The sequence below is a fragment of the Lissotriton vulgaris genome, chromosome 5 (assembly GCF_964263255.1).
Source record: "Lissotriton vulgaris chromosome 5, aLisVul1.2, whole genome shotgun sequence".
Lineage (NCBI taxonomy): Eukaryota > Metazoa > Chordata > Amphibia > Caudata > Salamandridae > Lissotriton > Lissotriton vulgaris.
This window is the reverse complement of record NC_141693.1, coordinates 219,352,268-219,366,999: the sequence shown is the minus strand read 5'-3', so window position 1 is coordinate 219,366,999 and position 14,732 is coordinate 219,352,268. Positions and strand designations below refer to the sequence as shown.

General features: G+C 38.1%; 1 protein-coding gene across 2 annotated transcripts in view; it reads right to left on the bottom strand.

Moving 5' to 3' along the window:
• Positions 1-11,007: 11,007 nt before the first annotated feature.
• SLC31A1 (solute carrier family 31 member 1) overlaps positions 11,008-14,732 on the bottom strand; it is a 256,358-nt gene continuing 252,633 nt past the window's right edge. For both annotated transcript variants that reach the window (XM_086921203.1, XM_086921204.1), the window contains one exon: positions 11,008-12,080. In XM_086921203.1, coding sequence (XP_086777329.1) covers positions 11,879-12,080 — 202 coding nt within the window. In that variant the 3' untranslated portion in view covers positions 11,008-11,878. The remainder of the gene's footprint in view (positions 12,081-14,732) is intronic.

The following is a 14,732-nucleotide window of genomic DNA, read 5'->3' as shown; positions in this document are numbered from 1 at the left end:
AGCCAAGGCGGGTGGGGAGTGCTTTTTCGGTTGTGAGGCCCTCTCTTCCTTCTACCCTGGCACTTTATCTATTTCTCTTCCCTCAGTTTTCAGTAAAAAACTAAAAACAGTTTTAAGAACCATCTCCTGTGAAGTACCTGATGCAGCTTAGGGACACGCAAGTAGGATTTTTCAGGATCACTTGTTACTAACATTATTAATGTTATAAACATTACCAGCATATTAATATTCAGTTGAGGACTTCAAAGATAGTAAGAGGAGTGGAAAGTGACAGTACATCTGAAAAACGTCAAAATCGTTCAGGAGCAGGCAACTGATGCCAGGGGATGGAATATTACAACATGGATGGATGGGAATCAGACAACAAGATATGGTCACAAGGGATTTATTGAGAAGTAGATGATCTTATTGGATGACAGTCGCCCTAGTCACAGTCACCTTCGGGAACGTTTGGATGAGTTTGCCCAGACTCAGAAGAAGCAACTGGGTACTTTTGATTATTTCCGAGTGCTGGTGAAGTTGTGAATCATGAAACCACCACCTCTTGCTTGAATCACTCACAAGCTTACTTTGGAGTCCAGAGACAAGGATTTTTTTTTTGCTGATGACAAACACACAGTTTCTCATCTGCTAGTTACCCAAAGGAGAGTATTGCAACAGTGTGATACAGCCTGTCTTGGTAAAAGGATTAGGTGGCGGAAGTGGTCTCCCACTGAATGCCCCACAAAATAAACTAGATGCTTCTTTGACCAGTTCAACTACTCTGTGGGTCTTATATATATAAAAAAATACCTTTAACAGTTCTAATCTAGTCCTCCAGAGCTTTGCCAGTCTTCCCAATAAATATGAAATGTAGTAAATGCAAACTCCAGCAGGGTTTCACCTTGAGGACCAGCTCAAGAGAAAGGAGATTCCATATTGTAAAGCAACGTGCGCCAAGATCCTTCAACTTTTTATATTGTTCTTAGATAGGAGGCATGTCATCAGAAGTGTATCTCTGCAATGTAAGTATGCTGGTAGCGTTCCAGAGTCCTGCACAAGCTTCTTCACGAGACAACACTGCACTGTACAGACTAAGTGCTAATGTTAATGAACATCCACCATGTTTAACGGAAGGTCTATTTCTCTGGCAAGCCTGCAGCATCCAGCATGTCGTCCTAAATCTTAAAACTATTACAACCCATTTAAAACACATGATCCACCATGCAACTGCTCAGGTTCAACTCTTTGCTTTGTTTACAAGTACCAGGAGCTAAACAATTTGTATCAGCATCTGGTACAATTGATCAGCCTTGGGGACAGACATCTATACATAGCTTTTAATGCCATTCATATTTCAAGTAATTCAAGGATTAACTATTTAGAATACAGAATTGCATCACCTCAAACACAATTGGCACAAGTATACACTTCCTGATAATCAGAAATAGATCAGAAATGATTGACTCTTGGTCGGGAGAAGATAAGAAGCAAAGTCTACTGCCTTCAGGTAATTTAGTTCAATGAACTTTGTCACCACAGCCATTGCAGATGAAAGTAACTCATTCAATAATGCAAGCACTACAGACAGACACAGATAAGAGATGGGTTAATTGCCTGTGTTCCTATTAAAAACACACAAACACACACACCAACCTCCCCCACCCAGTTCTTACATTAAGGCAATCAGAAAGCTGTGATCCAGTAGTGAAAAGTGGAATATTACCACGTTCTTTGTAAACTGTGCCATGCCCTACCTAGGGACCCTGCGGTGCACAGACAAAATATCGACTCCAAAATATCGACTGGACATAATATCGAGTTTTAAATATAGACTGGACAAAATATCGACTGGACATAATATCGACTACAAAAATATCGTTTTTCAGGTAAGTGAAGTAATATCGACTGTATAAAATATAGATAGCAAAAATATCGAATTTTTAATAATATATAAAATTTTATAGTGTATTTTTATGTAATATGTGTGAAAAGTGTGTATTAATGTTATAAAATATTTTATTAAATGAATTTTGTTTTTATAATAATTGCGTAATGTAATTCTGTAGCGGGTTGTGGGTTTATAGGGGAATAGGGTGGGAAGTAATTTAATATTATTTAATTAATTAATATAAGTTTGTAAATATTTTTAATTAATAATTAATTGATAATTAATTAATATTAGTTAATTAATTAATATAATGTACATATTTTGTATTAGTAATTAATTGGTAATTAATTAATTGTAATTAGTTAATTACATTAATTAGAGTACATTTTTAATATATATAATTTTGTGTTATTGTTAAGTAATTAATTGGGAAAAATAATATTAATTATTAAAATAATTACAGCTAATGTGCTAATATATTTACTTTATTGTTAATTAATAATTGGTAATTAAATAATATTGATACATTTTGGGTAAAGGAGTATTTTTAGGGTTCAGGATCAGTTTTCAGTTTTTGGGTAAAGGGGCATTTTTAGGGTTTTGGGTCAGTTTTCAGTTTTAGGGTAAAGGGGTATTTTTAGGGTTCAGGGTCAGTTTTTAGTTGTTGGGTAAAGGGGCATTTTTAGGGTTCAGGGTTAGTTTTGGGTTTTTGGGTAAAGGGGTATTTTTAGGGTTCAGGGTCAGTTTTTAGTTTTTGGGTAAAGGGGTATTTTTAGGGTTCAGGGTCAGTTTTGGGTTTTTGGGTAAAGGGGTATTTTTAGGGTTCAGGGTCAGTTTTCAGTTTTTAAACGATATTTTTGCAAATCGATAATGTGACCGTCGATACTCTTTGGAGTGGGAATAGTATTTTTTACACTTCTGGTATTGTACGGTAATATAATAGTATCTTATTTAATTATAGTATGTTATTATATATATATATGTTTTTACAAATATGATTGTAAAAAATTATTTTTATTAATTTCATTTATTATTTAATTATAATTTAATTTAAGTATTTACGTATATTTTAGTAATTAAATTTTAATATTAATTTAATTAAACACTGTTTTTAACAAAGTCGATATTTTTTATAACTATATTATTGTAAACGATATTTTGTACTCGATATTTTTGTACTTACCTGTTTGTAGATACAAACTCGATATTTTGACTGTCGATATTTTGTCCACGATATTTTTGCAAGTCGATATTTTGTCCCTCGATATTATTTCAGTGATCCGAACCCTGCATAATAATACTGTCAATAAATATCTTTCCATCATATTCAGTTATCAGGTCGTTTCCCACTTCACTGCCTCATTCACAAAAGATTTTCTGGTCATAAATTTCACTTACAATAAGCTCACAAATTCTGCATACTAATAAACCGAATCAGAATTTGAGGATTTATTGACCCTAAATCACATTTATTACAACAGAATTTTTTTTTAGAAAAAATGTTAGTCAGTAACTAATCTTGCTGTTTGGAAGTTATCTGCTGTATACTAATAAATATTAATAATAAATCTTTATTCAGTCGTGTATATATATGATACGAACTGCGGACGATGGCAGAGGCGGCTTGTGAAGGGGACTAGGACTTCCGTACTGTGTAAAGCGCATCTGCATTTCTAAGAGACATCGCACTATCGTGATTAGGTGACATCTATAAGGCAACTATAAAGAATACTCAAAAATGTGGCATCCCCTCCACACCTTTAATGAAGAATAAGCCAAGACTAGAGATTGCAATAAGTCGCTCTCTGTTGCGTTCTGCTCTCCTATATACTCTACAGCATACAGCTGCCTTATCCACTTTTAAAAAAGAAATACAAATATGGTTCCGCGGATTTCGACAAACTTCCAGATCGTGCCAAAATATTGAAATCCAGTAGGAGCATCTCCGTAAGCTCGCACGTGTCTTAGAAAGATCTGCACCCCACGTTTAGAGATCCTATATCGTACTGTCTCTGATTGGTCCTGATGAAGGTGGTCCCTACTGCGGCTTTCCCACTGAAACGCGTCGACCCTTCTTCTTTTCTTAAATCTAAATGACTCTGGTCATTAATTGGACTACAGATTCAACGCTATAGGAAACCTTTTTTTGTTATTTTTGTGATGGGATGGATGTTTAGGAAGTATGTATGTGTTGTATGTGTGGCTCTTTACCTGGATGTGCACATTTAATTGATTTTGTGTTCTACATGAATTTGAAGAACTAAGGATATATATTCATAACTTTACTGTGTTGCAAAATGTTTTTCCTGAAGCCTCTGTGCAGAATCTGTATATATTTTTATAACTGTTGTATTTGAAAAATATGATTAAAAGGAAAAAAAAAGGAGAAAAAGATTTTTTTACTGTAAAATGAAATAAAATGAGAAAACATTTACATTTTGTGTAGACATTGTTGGTGTATGCCCTATATTTGAGAGGTAACTCCCATGATATAAGTAATTATAGGTCAAGAGGGAGCTTTTTCTGTTGTCTTGGTATTTGAGGATTTATTGACCCTAAATCACATTTATTACAACAGAAAAAATGTTAGTCATTAACTAATCTTGCTCTTTGGAAGTTATCTGCTGTATACTAATCAATATTAATAATAAATCTTTATTCAGTCGTGTATATATGATCATAAAATCTCATAAAAGACCAATGTATTTATAGCAGGTTATAAAAATATAAGAAATACAATAAAATATCGGATAAAATCATGTAACATCACATTGGCAGTTTAAATCCGTAATGCATACATGTTTCTCTGAAAAACTCTGCTCTGCATAGTGGAGCAGAGTTTTTTCCTCTCTCGCCAACGCCAAATTGGCGAGCAGGAGTGAAGAAAATCCACCTCCCGGTGAGATTGATCAACTCGACCGCTCGCGTAGAGAAACCTTCTGTTCATGTTGAGAAAGCTGTCACTCGGGTAGAAAATCTACTTGAGCGGCAAGAAAAGAGGCAGCGCCCTCTTGCGCTGCGCATGGTGCTGTTGGCACTGATTTTTCAGCGGGAGATAAACACCCGCCGTTAAAAAAACACAAACGGCATGACCAAACACACTCCGGCGCTTGAGGAACTCCCCGTGGCGCGGCTGAGTTTTTTAGTCACTTCGTTGGTTTCCGAAACTCCACCTAGGTCTTTATATAATAAAAGAACAGGGAAAGTACAATTAAATATCAGATAAAAACAAATCATGCAACCTCACATTGCCAATTTAGCTTCATGATGTATACCTTTTTCTCAGGCGGAGGGCCTGAATAATAAAATGTAAAACAGCAAAGGAAATCAATGGGGACTCTAAGCACTGCAAGAAAGCCAAACCTTCAAGATGCAAGTTAAAAGACCGCTCTAAGGATTGGCCGAAAGAATCAGGAACTATAGAGAGTGGGCAGAATAATATAAAGGGTTTGGTAGTTTGGCAGGGAATCCCGTCACAATGACAAGACGACAAGGAGGCTAAACCAAGAACCTGTGGTCAGGAAAGCCCCCAAATAATGAATCATATTCATATGAAAACGTGAAAGATAAAATTGGGGAGTTCTAATCCACAAAAGATAGGGCTTCATGCCAGTGCACATTGAAAGAGCTATATACTGTTGGACTGATATCATGTCAATGGCTAACTACATCCTTAACTTTTCATTGCCAACTTAATCTGCGCCTTGGTAAGAATGCTAATGTTACCTATAATTGCCCACAGATCTGCCAGCCCAAATTCTTGCAAGGATAACTTAAAATAATTTAACAATGTAATGGCCTGCGCATTATTCGGTTTTAAACAATCTTGAACAATATTACGCGTAGATTTCCAATCCAGGGACATCCACATTTTGACCTATAGCTTAATAGGAGCTAGCCTCACCAAATCTTCCACGCAACCTAGATGTTTCATTATGTGTGATTAGGCTCGTAATAGATCTCGGGAGTCCTAAAAGTTTGGACTAAAATGTATTCTCTGTCTGTAAGGATGACACTGGGGCATAAAACCATACTACCGCTCCATACGTAGAAAACTGACCGACATTTACTTTTATATAGCATCACTATGTCTTTCAGGGGTTTATGTCCCAATTCTTTAGCAAATCTATAGAGTGCTTCGCATGCTGCTTCAGTAAGTTGTGACCTCCGATTTACAAGTCTATCCCAGGTCAAACTTGCCGAAAATAAATTCACCAGATAAAAGTGAGAGTTTTTTTGGGAGAACTAGTCAGAACGTAAGATTTCTTATGATGGACTTTGAGCTTCAGATCACCCATAAAGGTATTAAGCCCATCCTGCAAAATTTGCAGCCAGTTAGCGGTGCGCGATAAACGCACAGCATCATCTGCATAAAGGAGTATGGGAACCAAGCGGTTGCCAACTTCTGGAACATCAGTGATTAAGGATCTTAAAAATGCATACAGTGCAATAATACAAAATAAAAAAGGGGTTAAAATACAACCTTGTCTATCCCACCCCCCCCCCCCGAGTAACTGGAATCAGAGACATCAAATCCCCATCCTGTTTAAAGCAAACCCTTGTCGTAGTGTCTTGATGTAACCTTCTCAAAACCATTGAAGGGGGGGGGGGGGGGTGATCAACCCAAGCTCAACCTATAATATCCTAATTTTTAGCTCTGCCCACTAAATCACAGGCCGAGGAAAGGTCCATAAAGAGTGTTGTAAACAACACTTTCACTATAGTCTCTTACTAAAGATCAAAGATCACAAAGAGTCCATCGTACCAGCAATTAAAAAAAAAGAAAAACTAATTTTAGCTTGTTTTTGAGTATGCTGCGAAAAGAATTACCAATTGTTTTCTTGTATGTATGGATCAGAGCATTACTATGGATCGTCTCCCTACACAATGCATGTCAAACATGTCTGAATCAGTATGTCTGTAAAACATCGCTGTGGTTCCGTCAGAGGTTTACCATAATTTCAAGGACTGGTTTGATCCCAACTCAACCAATGTATTGCCCCTTCCAGAGAAGGTCTATTGTTCCTATTGATGACAGATAGTTTTTGAACGAAAAAAAATCATTAAAAAGAGGCACACCATTGCAGTGACCATCAGAAATCAATATGGGTGTCCATGAATTTTATCATTGATTGCTCATTTAGTTGAATGCACTGCTTCATAGACTTTGATCTACAAGTACCAGCAAACAAAAATGTTTAATAAAAACCTAAATGTTTTGAGTATCCATTAGTTCCTTTTGGGATCATGAAAACTTTTGCTACATTGTAAGTATTCGTAAACTATATAATGTACAACATTAAATGCAATTAGTTGTATATCTAGATGACATACAAAAATATTGGTCAACTGTAAAGGCACACTTTATGTACATGGTGCCGGCAAGGCTGTACCAGCATCTAGCTTACAATAGACAGGCAATTATCCTTTTTATTAGAAATCAATTTGATTTTTTGGGCATCCGCATCATTAACAGTCCTTTCTATTGATCCACAAAAGATATAAGCTTGGTCACCACCTACGACTGGTAAATCTTTGCACTGTATGGTCGGGTTCATCAAATTATTACCAGTGATCTTAGACGGATCACCTTTCAGAGATTACTTTAAGAATGACGATTGACTAGGATTCCATTTTTAAATTAATTAAATAATGCTTTTAGGGTACTGAAAAAGCCTTATGTGATGCTTCAGGTAGTACAAGAGGTGGATCATACTCGAGTGTTAGATTTGGAATCAGATTCCTTTAAATACACTTTAGAAACTGGAACCTTGAAAAAAAGATCAAGCTGGCCAAGAAGTTAACACAAGTTGAATACAATTATCCGATTTTCAAAAGAAGAGCTGCTGGCTTTATGAAATTACATGGAGGAAGGGTTATTTTGCTTTTTAGTGGCAACTCATCACAGTACTGTAAGAAACAGCAACTGCCAAAATTCTTGCTGTATTTATTGCTTTTCATTATGCACTTCACCTTACCTGTTGTGCACGTTTTATGCACCCTTGCCGAAGCTTTAAATGCAATCTATAGAACTGTTAGCATACAATACTCAAAGCCCACTAGTTCTTGAAAGAGTTTGGAGGCTACAGTGTAAGCATGTTAATAGACAGGCTAATATTCATTTGGATAAACAAAACATGAAAAATGAAAACAATTCCTAAAGCTTCATTTATATTTTGCTGATGTGCGGAAAACACAGGAAAGATATGAGGAAATGTGCGTTCAGGCATCGCAATGACTGCTCTTATTCAAACCATGTCCAGGAGGTTCAAATCTGCCCAAACAATGCAGTCTTCTGGAGAAGAAGGTGCGGAAACAGTGCGCATTTTTATTCCGACTGCAATTTATGCATTGAGTGAGCAGAATGGAAGCCATTGTAATTCCGCCAGGGTCGAGGGGTGGTCCTGGTGATTGTTGCCGTGAAAGTACCTCCTGTCTGCAGGTGCATTTGGTGGCAGACCTTAAAGCAGGGGAAACGAACCTGGAGTCTGTATGGACTCGAAACAGCAGTTTTAAAACTAAAAGGCAGAAGCTCTTAAATCATGTTTACCTTGGGGAGATATATAGATATATAGGTGTGTGACTGTTTTAGAGAATGCTTATAATAAAGCCTTTCAAGAGAAATTTGTTTTTGCTTTATCATCCTTGTATGAACTCGTATTCATTATATGCAAGATTTTATTAGACCGCACGGGGAAACAAAGTAATATATGTTTAGAGTTAAGCCCTTAATACTATAAGTAAGTAACATTATGACTCACTATCCCTGCATTTTCTACATAAAAAATGCTTAAATCGCAGCAAAACAAATCTAAGCAATAAATCAAACTAACTCATGTGCACTTGTGTACTTACAAGACAGAGCATTGTGTGGATAAAATATCCAGTGCACTTACAAAAGCACCAGAAAACCACTTCTTTTCATAAAGAGACAGTTTATTTAAATTTGGCACACAACCATTATTTGCACACGCGGAATCGTTTACTCCGCACGAGTGGACAAAGGGCAACAGAACTGACCGCAATATGTGGCCAACTATAAAAGAGGTTGTTGGGGTACCAGTTATAAATATGCAGAAGGAGGTTCTGGAATGCGGTTATAGCAGGTCCCTCCACCCTTTTCTGTAATAAGAGCTACTCAGGTTTAATAAAACCCATCCCCAGCTACTAATATTAATAGTGTTGTAATAGTCACACAAGATTATATTAGTGGTCACCCCATGCAACCTTACAAGCAGTAATCATCTCATTGCCTCAGACAGGGTTGCTAGCAGAAATGTAAAAAGGCGTTTCAATTGGGAATACCCAAACATCGCTAATAAGCAATAGCCATATTTTCAATGCAAATATAACAAAAGGAGGGAGGGAGAGAGACAAGTGGATTCAGTCTCCCATGGTAATTCTTTTAAACAAAATGGAATCCACACAGAAAGTGGTAGTGGTCCCTAAAGTGATGGGGAGCACACAGTGTTGTTTAAATGCCCCTGGTACTAAGGTAATAATATTTAGTAATATTTCATGATTTAGCCTGAAATATCAGGGCTGTATATATTTTGGAAACCATTATTCTGCAAACATCAGCCAATGGTTTCTGAAAATACACACATTTTTACGTTGAATATGCACGTTTCAATGTAGGGATGTATATTAATTCAACCAAACCAAGACTTCTAATTTAGTAGGCTGGGGTACACATAGGAGAGCTACTTCCTGGTAGCTCGAGACCCACCAGTAGCTCATGAGCCACTCGTTCAGAAACCTGTGCTATATTATACTCTTAACAGAGGAAGTTTGAAAGGTCTACAAATATTATTTGTGGTAGATAGATATATCTGCCCTCTCAATGCTCAGCTAAGATCACCCTAGCTGACGTATGGATTTGTACAACCACTAAAAATTGTAAACATTCATAGAGTTTTGTATTCATATAATTACATTGTGGAGCATGTTGCGTGTGAGGCAATTAGAACCATTTTGAGTTTGTGTTTTTCCCCCAAGTTAGCTCAGCTTCTCTGAACTCCACACATCATATGAATTGTACTCATCTGTCTAGGAAAGCAAAATGCATCCTTAGGGACTACAGTCAAGGGACTGGCTTATGGGAGACAGAGAAGGTGTGAAGCAACTACTTGGGGTTACACAGGAAATTTGTTTCAGTGCTGAAGCAAGTCCTTAAAAGGGATACCTAAAGTATACATTTATCACCATGTGGGCCAATTTGTCTCCTGGTGCCTTATCTTTGCTTTAATTACGTACAATACACTCTGCATCACGAAGAGCCCCAGTGCATGGCTTTACCTGTAGTCCTGCCCAAATCCATTTAAAGGTCTTTGACCTGTCTCTGAAGTGATCTGGTATTATTCCTATTATAGCAACAAAGGGCTACCTGTGCCAGTCAGCAAAGGAATGTACATAATTGGTGTGTTGGGGTAGTCTAGGTTTAGGGTGTTTTGCATCATGCATGGTTGTTTAGATAAAGTATTCATTCTAAAAGCTTTGGTGGGAGAGAGAAACTTCACGTCATGAGATGATCTGTGAGAAGCAGACAAATAGGGCTTCCAGGAACAGTGCATGAGTTGGGGAGGAAGGTCAGGAGAGAATGGACTGACATAAGAAACCTGCTCTGCTAGCTAAAAACGATAACTACATATAAGAGCGATAGTTATTTCCATGCACGCAAGATGTTCCTGCTTTAGAAAGGTTGAGAGATTGGTACATGGGGTGATAAAGAGCAACATGCTTTAATACTCCATTATATACACTGCTCAAAATTATAAAGAGCAAATATACATAAAATACTATGGCCTCCACAATTTGGATTGCCATGATGACAATTGCAAGGTAGGCAACATTTGACAAAAGGTCTCAACAGGAACGTACATTTGAACCAGTCTCAATTTCACAGGCAGATATTTCACAGGCAGATTTCATGACTTTCTTTACTTAGTTTACATGAATCTCACAAATTTCAGAGAACTGTAGAAGATGTAAAAATGAACTGGTTCATAGAGTTAAAAATTTTCAGTGAACTATAAATGAAGATGCACTCCATGGCGCAATATTGCCCAAGATCCACCCATCACTCCCCGCACAACCTGGATTCCATCCATTGGTGCTCAATGAATTGGAGACCGAAATCTGCAGCGTTCCTTTATTATAAAGCTCAAGCTTTCACAAATCTCCGCACCATTCAACTTCATTCTTTAAACTGTACCATTTATAAAAGGCGATTGATTCACATTATCCTTTACTAAAATAATAATAAAAAAGAATCTTAAATAAAAAGTATGATAACTCTAAAATAAAAAAGAAAAAGGTACCGTGTCAACTGGAACTGAGCAAGGGTTCAGAGGGGGTCTGAAACTCCCAGCCTCGATAGCTTGAAGCATTTCACTTTGGCCGAGATCTCAGAAACTATGATTGTTCTACTCTACACTCAAGTTCTACCTGCTCTCCTCCAGGAGATCACTGTTAAGAGATAACAATGTGAATAAGATCACTCTTATTTAATGGAATAAATCTCAACAAGTTCAGATTTGCAGTTTCACTCTCCTTTTTGTAAGCAAATTGGTATCCAGCAAAGGGTCTAAGTATTATGTTCTGGCTGCCACCGGGCTTCATGACAGGGACTGTGCAAACACTAATTTCATAACACATTGAAGTGTAAGATTTATGTATGAGATAGCATTAGGTTAAACGATCATTGAAAGTATAACAGGATTTTCAGTCCCAGAGAATTGGGAATTCAAGTTTTCATAAGGGTTAAGTAAAATTTAGATTTGGAAAGTGCCTGGGATGTTGACAGCATAATTAGCTTTGGCCTCTATTAACATCTGACCAAGGCACCAGGCTGCTCGTACAGCCGGCTTCAGTGATGAAGAAAAGGGGGTTAAAAAAAACCCTAGCAATTGGAAAAGGCGGGGAAAGAGCCTTCAAATCTCATTGGTCACGGTAAAGGTGTGGTAATCGAGGCACGCTCTAGGCTAGGATGATGCCCACAGTCCATCATCAATGACAGTGTTCCGTTATGTCCACTACTACAGCCTTTTTCCAGCTAAACAAGAAGTAGCCAGTTCCAGCTCCGGCTGCCACAGCGATGCAGAGGTAGGCGTTGTAGGACATGAAGATTAGCATCAAGAAGTAGCTGGTCACCACCTGGAAGATGTGTAGCACTGTCTGGGTCATGTGCGGTAGGCTCAGCATCTGTTGGCTAAGAAAAGAGAGGAAACAACATTAGAATGAAGTCAACTAAAAGGTTTTAATCCACCATAAATGAAGTTGATCAATAATTCCAAACAATATCTGTATTTCAACAATTTTGTTTTACAAGTGGACCAGCGTTTCCCTGCACTAATCGTCATTACTCGCTAAATAAACCAATAGTAGCTCATGTTCAAATTTAGAGCAATTCCATGATTGTTTATTTGATCATAGGTTTTTTAAGCGAACAGCATTTCTAATGGATAAGACCAGGCCTCAAATGTTTTTCTTCATGTCTGAAGGGTTTTTGTAGGATGAAGAATCATTACACAGTGTTTCATAGCTGAGGGGGCAAAACTAAATGCACACTCCTTGATTTGTTAGTTTCTTTTCCACGCCTTCCCATGGGGTAGTGAATTTGATATGCTGAGTAATAGAGAGATGGAGAGTGAAACAGAGAGTAAGAGAGGAAGGAGGGAAGAAAACACTGGCACGGCAGAGACCAACGAGTGACTTCTGGAATGCTATTATGCCATGTAGTATGCTGTTGGCTTTAGCATTCTAGTGTTCATTATAGTAATGTGCGAGGTCCGAGTTAGATCAGGGGATTCTGACAGGGCTTCTAGTCTCTCCCTTTGTTTTGGGATATTACTGCCCTAAACCTCACTGAATAAGTCATTCAAACGTTATGTGTCTTCCATTCGATGCTTCAAAATTTTAAACATCTGATAACAGAGGTTGGTTGCGTCATTCTGATCAAAATCTCCTCCTGGGTGACCATTTTATTAAAATGGAGTTCTGATGGTAGGAACTGCGTATCCCAGTAAATGTGTTCCTCTGGATAATGCTCATGTCACATCAGTAACAAAATAAGGCTTTCTTAACTAAAAATGTGTTAAAATTGTCTATTACTGACATTGAGCTACAGAATTTATAGTGGTAAGTGAATTGAAAAATCCAAAATAAATTGTGTTCAACATGAGCAACACTCACTTCACATTTGTTGAGTGATATTGGAGCATCACAACTGGCTTACTGTGGTGATCTAGTTTGCTTTTAAGCCTTTGATATATGCATACACTCGCCTGTGTAAGTGCCCAGCATTTCGGACCCACAGAACTCCTGACATGGAGGCTTTGGCATACAGATATAACTCAACTGTTCCTGCCTGATCTTACTCCAAGCCATTTCATTGAGTACCAATTGATTCTTGTCAAAGCACTGTGAAGACATAACAAATTGATACAATTCACCCCCCCCCCCTCGCCCCCTCCCCCCGTCGTGGTCATTTCTAACTTGTAGTACAGTTAAGGGTGGGAGGGATAGTACAGTGAAGAGCTACTAGTACCCGACATGGAAGGAAGATATCCGTTTGGGCGTCGGTAGACTCATGTTTGAGACACAACTTTAGATACTGATCCTCCAGTGTCTAACTGATTTCTCATCCTAGGACTAATCTTGTTACTAACAATAGCTTGCATCAAGGTGTTTTTACATCTCTTGGTGTAGTAGAATGTGGTGCAAGTAAATGTTCTGTCGCATTGCAGTTGAAGACAGAGGTCACATTTGAGGTTTGGATTGCTCTCCATTGTGGAGCACCATTTTACAAAGGCACTTTAAATTGTTAATCACAATCCCTAGAAATTCCATCGACTAGTTTATTTTAAAAATGCATTAGAGGAACATTAAATGGAGCAGAAGAGACCACATGGCTGGGAAAGAAAACAACAATGTTTTCAGCATGTTGTTCCGGACACTGCAGTAAGGATCTTATGTGTTAGAGTTGGCTGGCGCTGTATTCTACTTGGTCTTCCTAGCTACCAGGAAACATGATCGGTAGACATGGTCTTGCTGGTAGCAGAACAGACAGGAGCTTCTGGGCTTCAGTTACATCAATGAGGGTGTTTTACTACTGATGTCCTGGGGTCATCTTACTGCTGGACCCAGAAGCTAGCACCAGCTACATCCTTTTAGGACTTGTCCCTTAGGGAAGCAATGTACAACAGTTCAAGGCTTACTCAGGGAGGTGACATGAGCTAGAGAAATAGATCTCAGTGGCAGGGCAATAACAATTAATCAATGTTCAAGCAGTACTTAGTGCAAGGAGAAGAAAAGCACTTTATTCTACACACATCTCAATATTACAAATATAAAATAGCAGTACATATGGAATTTAGTAAATGAATAAGAACTGGTAATAATGTCTAAACACAATGAACAGGGTCAGCCTCCTTATTTTAGTGCGGGGTCAGTCACTTTCTATGGCTCTCCTACCAAGAGATCTGGACATGGAGGGACTCTTTACCAAATCTCAGCTTGGACCTTGGTAGACCTGTTCGGATATGCAATCAAGTCTAGTCTTTCTTCGATGTCTAGAGCAGCAGCTAATTGCAGTTACAAGTGTCCGAAAACAGCATCTCTACCTTAAGCCTCTTCCTGAATCTAGCACCTCCCTCATCCCAATCCTCCACTCAAGACTCAAAGCTCAACCTTTCACACTCCCGGACCCTGATGTCAGGAAAGGTGAAGATGGGTAGCAGGAGTCCTTGGTGGGAGATTAAAGGTACACACTTGTGCCCACACTTGTGCCTCTGAACCAAAATCCCTGAACCTGGGGGTAATGGGGGCCAAACGGGACACAGTATCTTAAGACCACAGAACA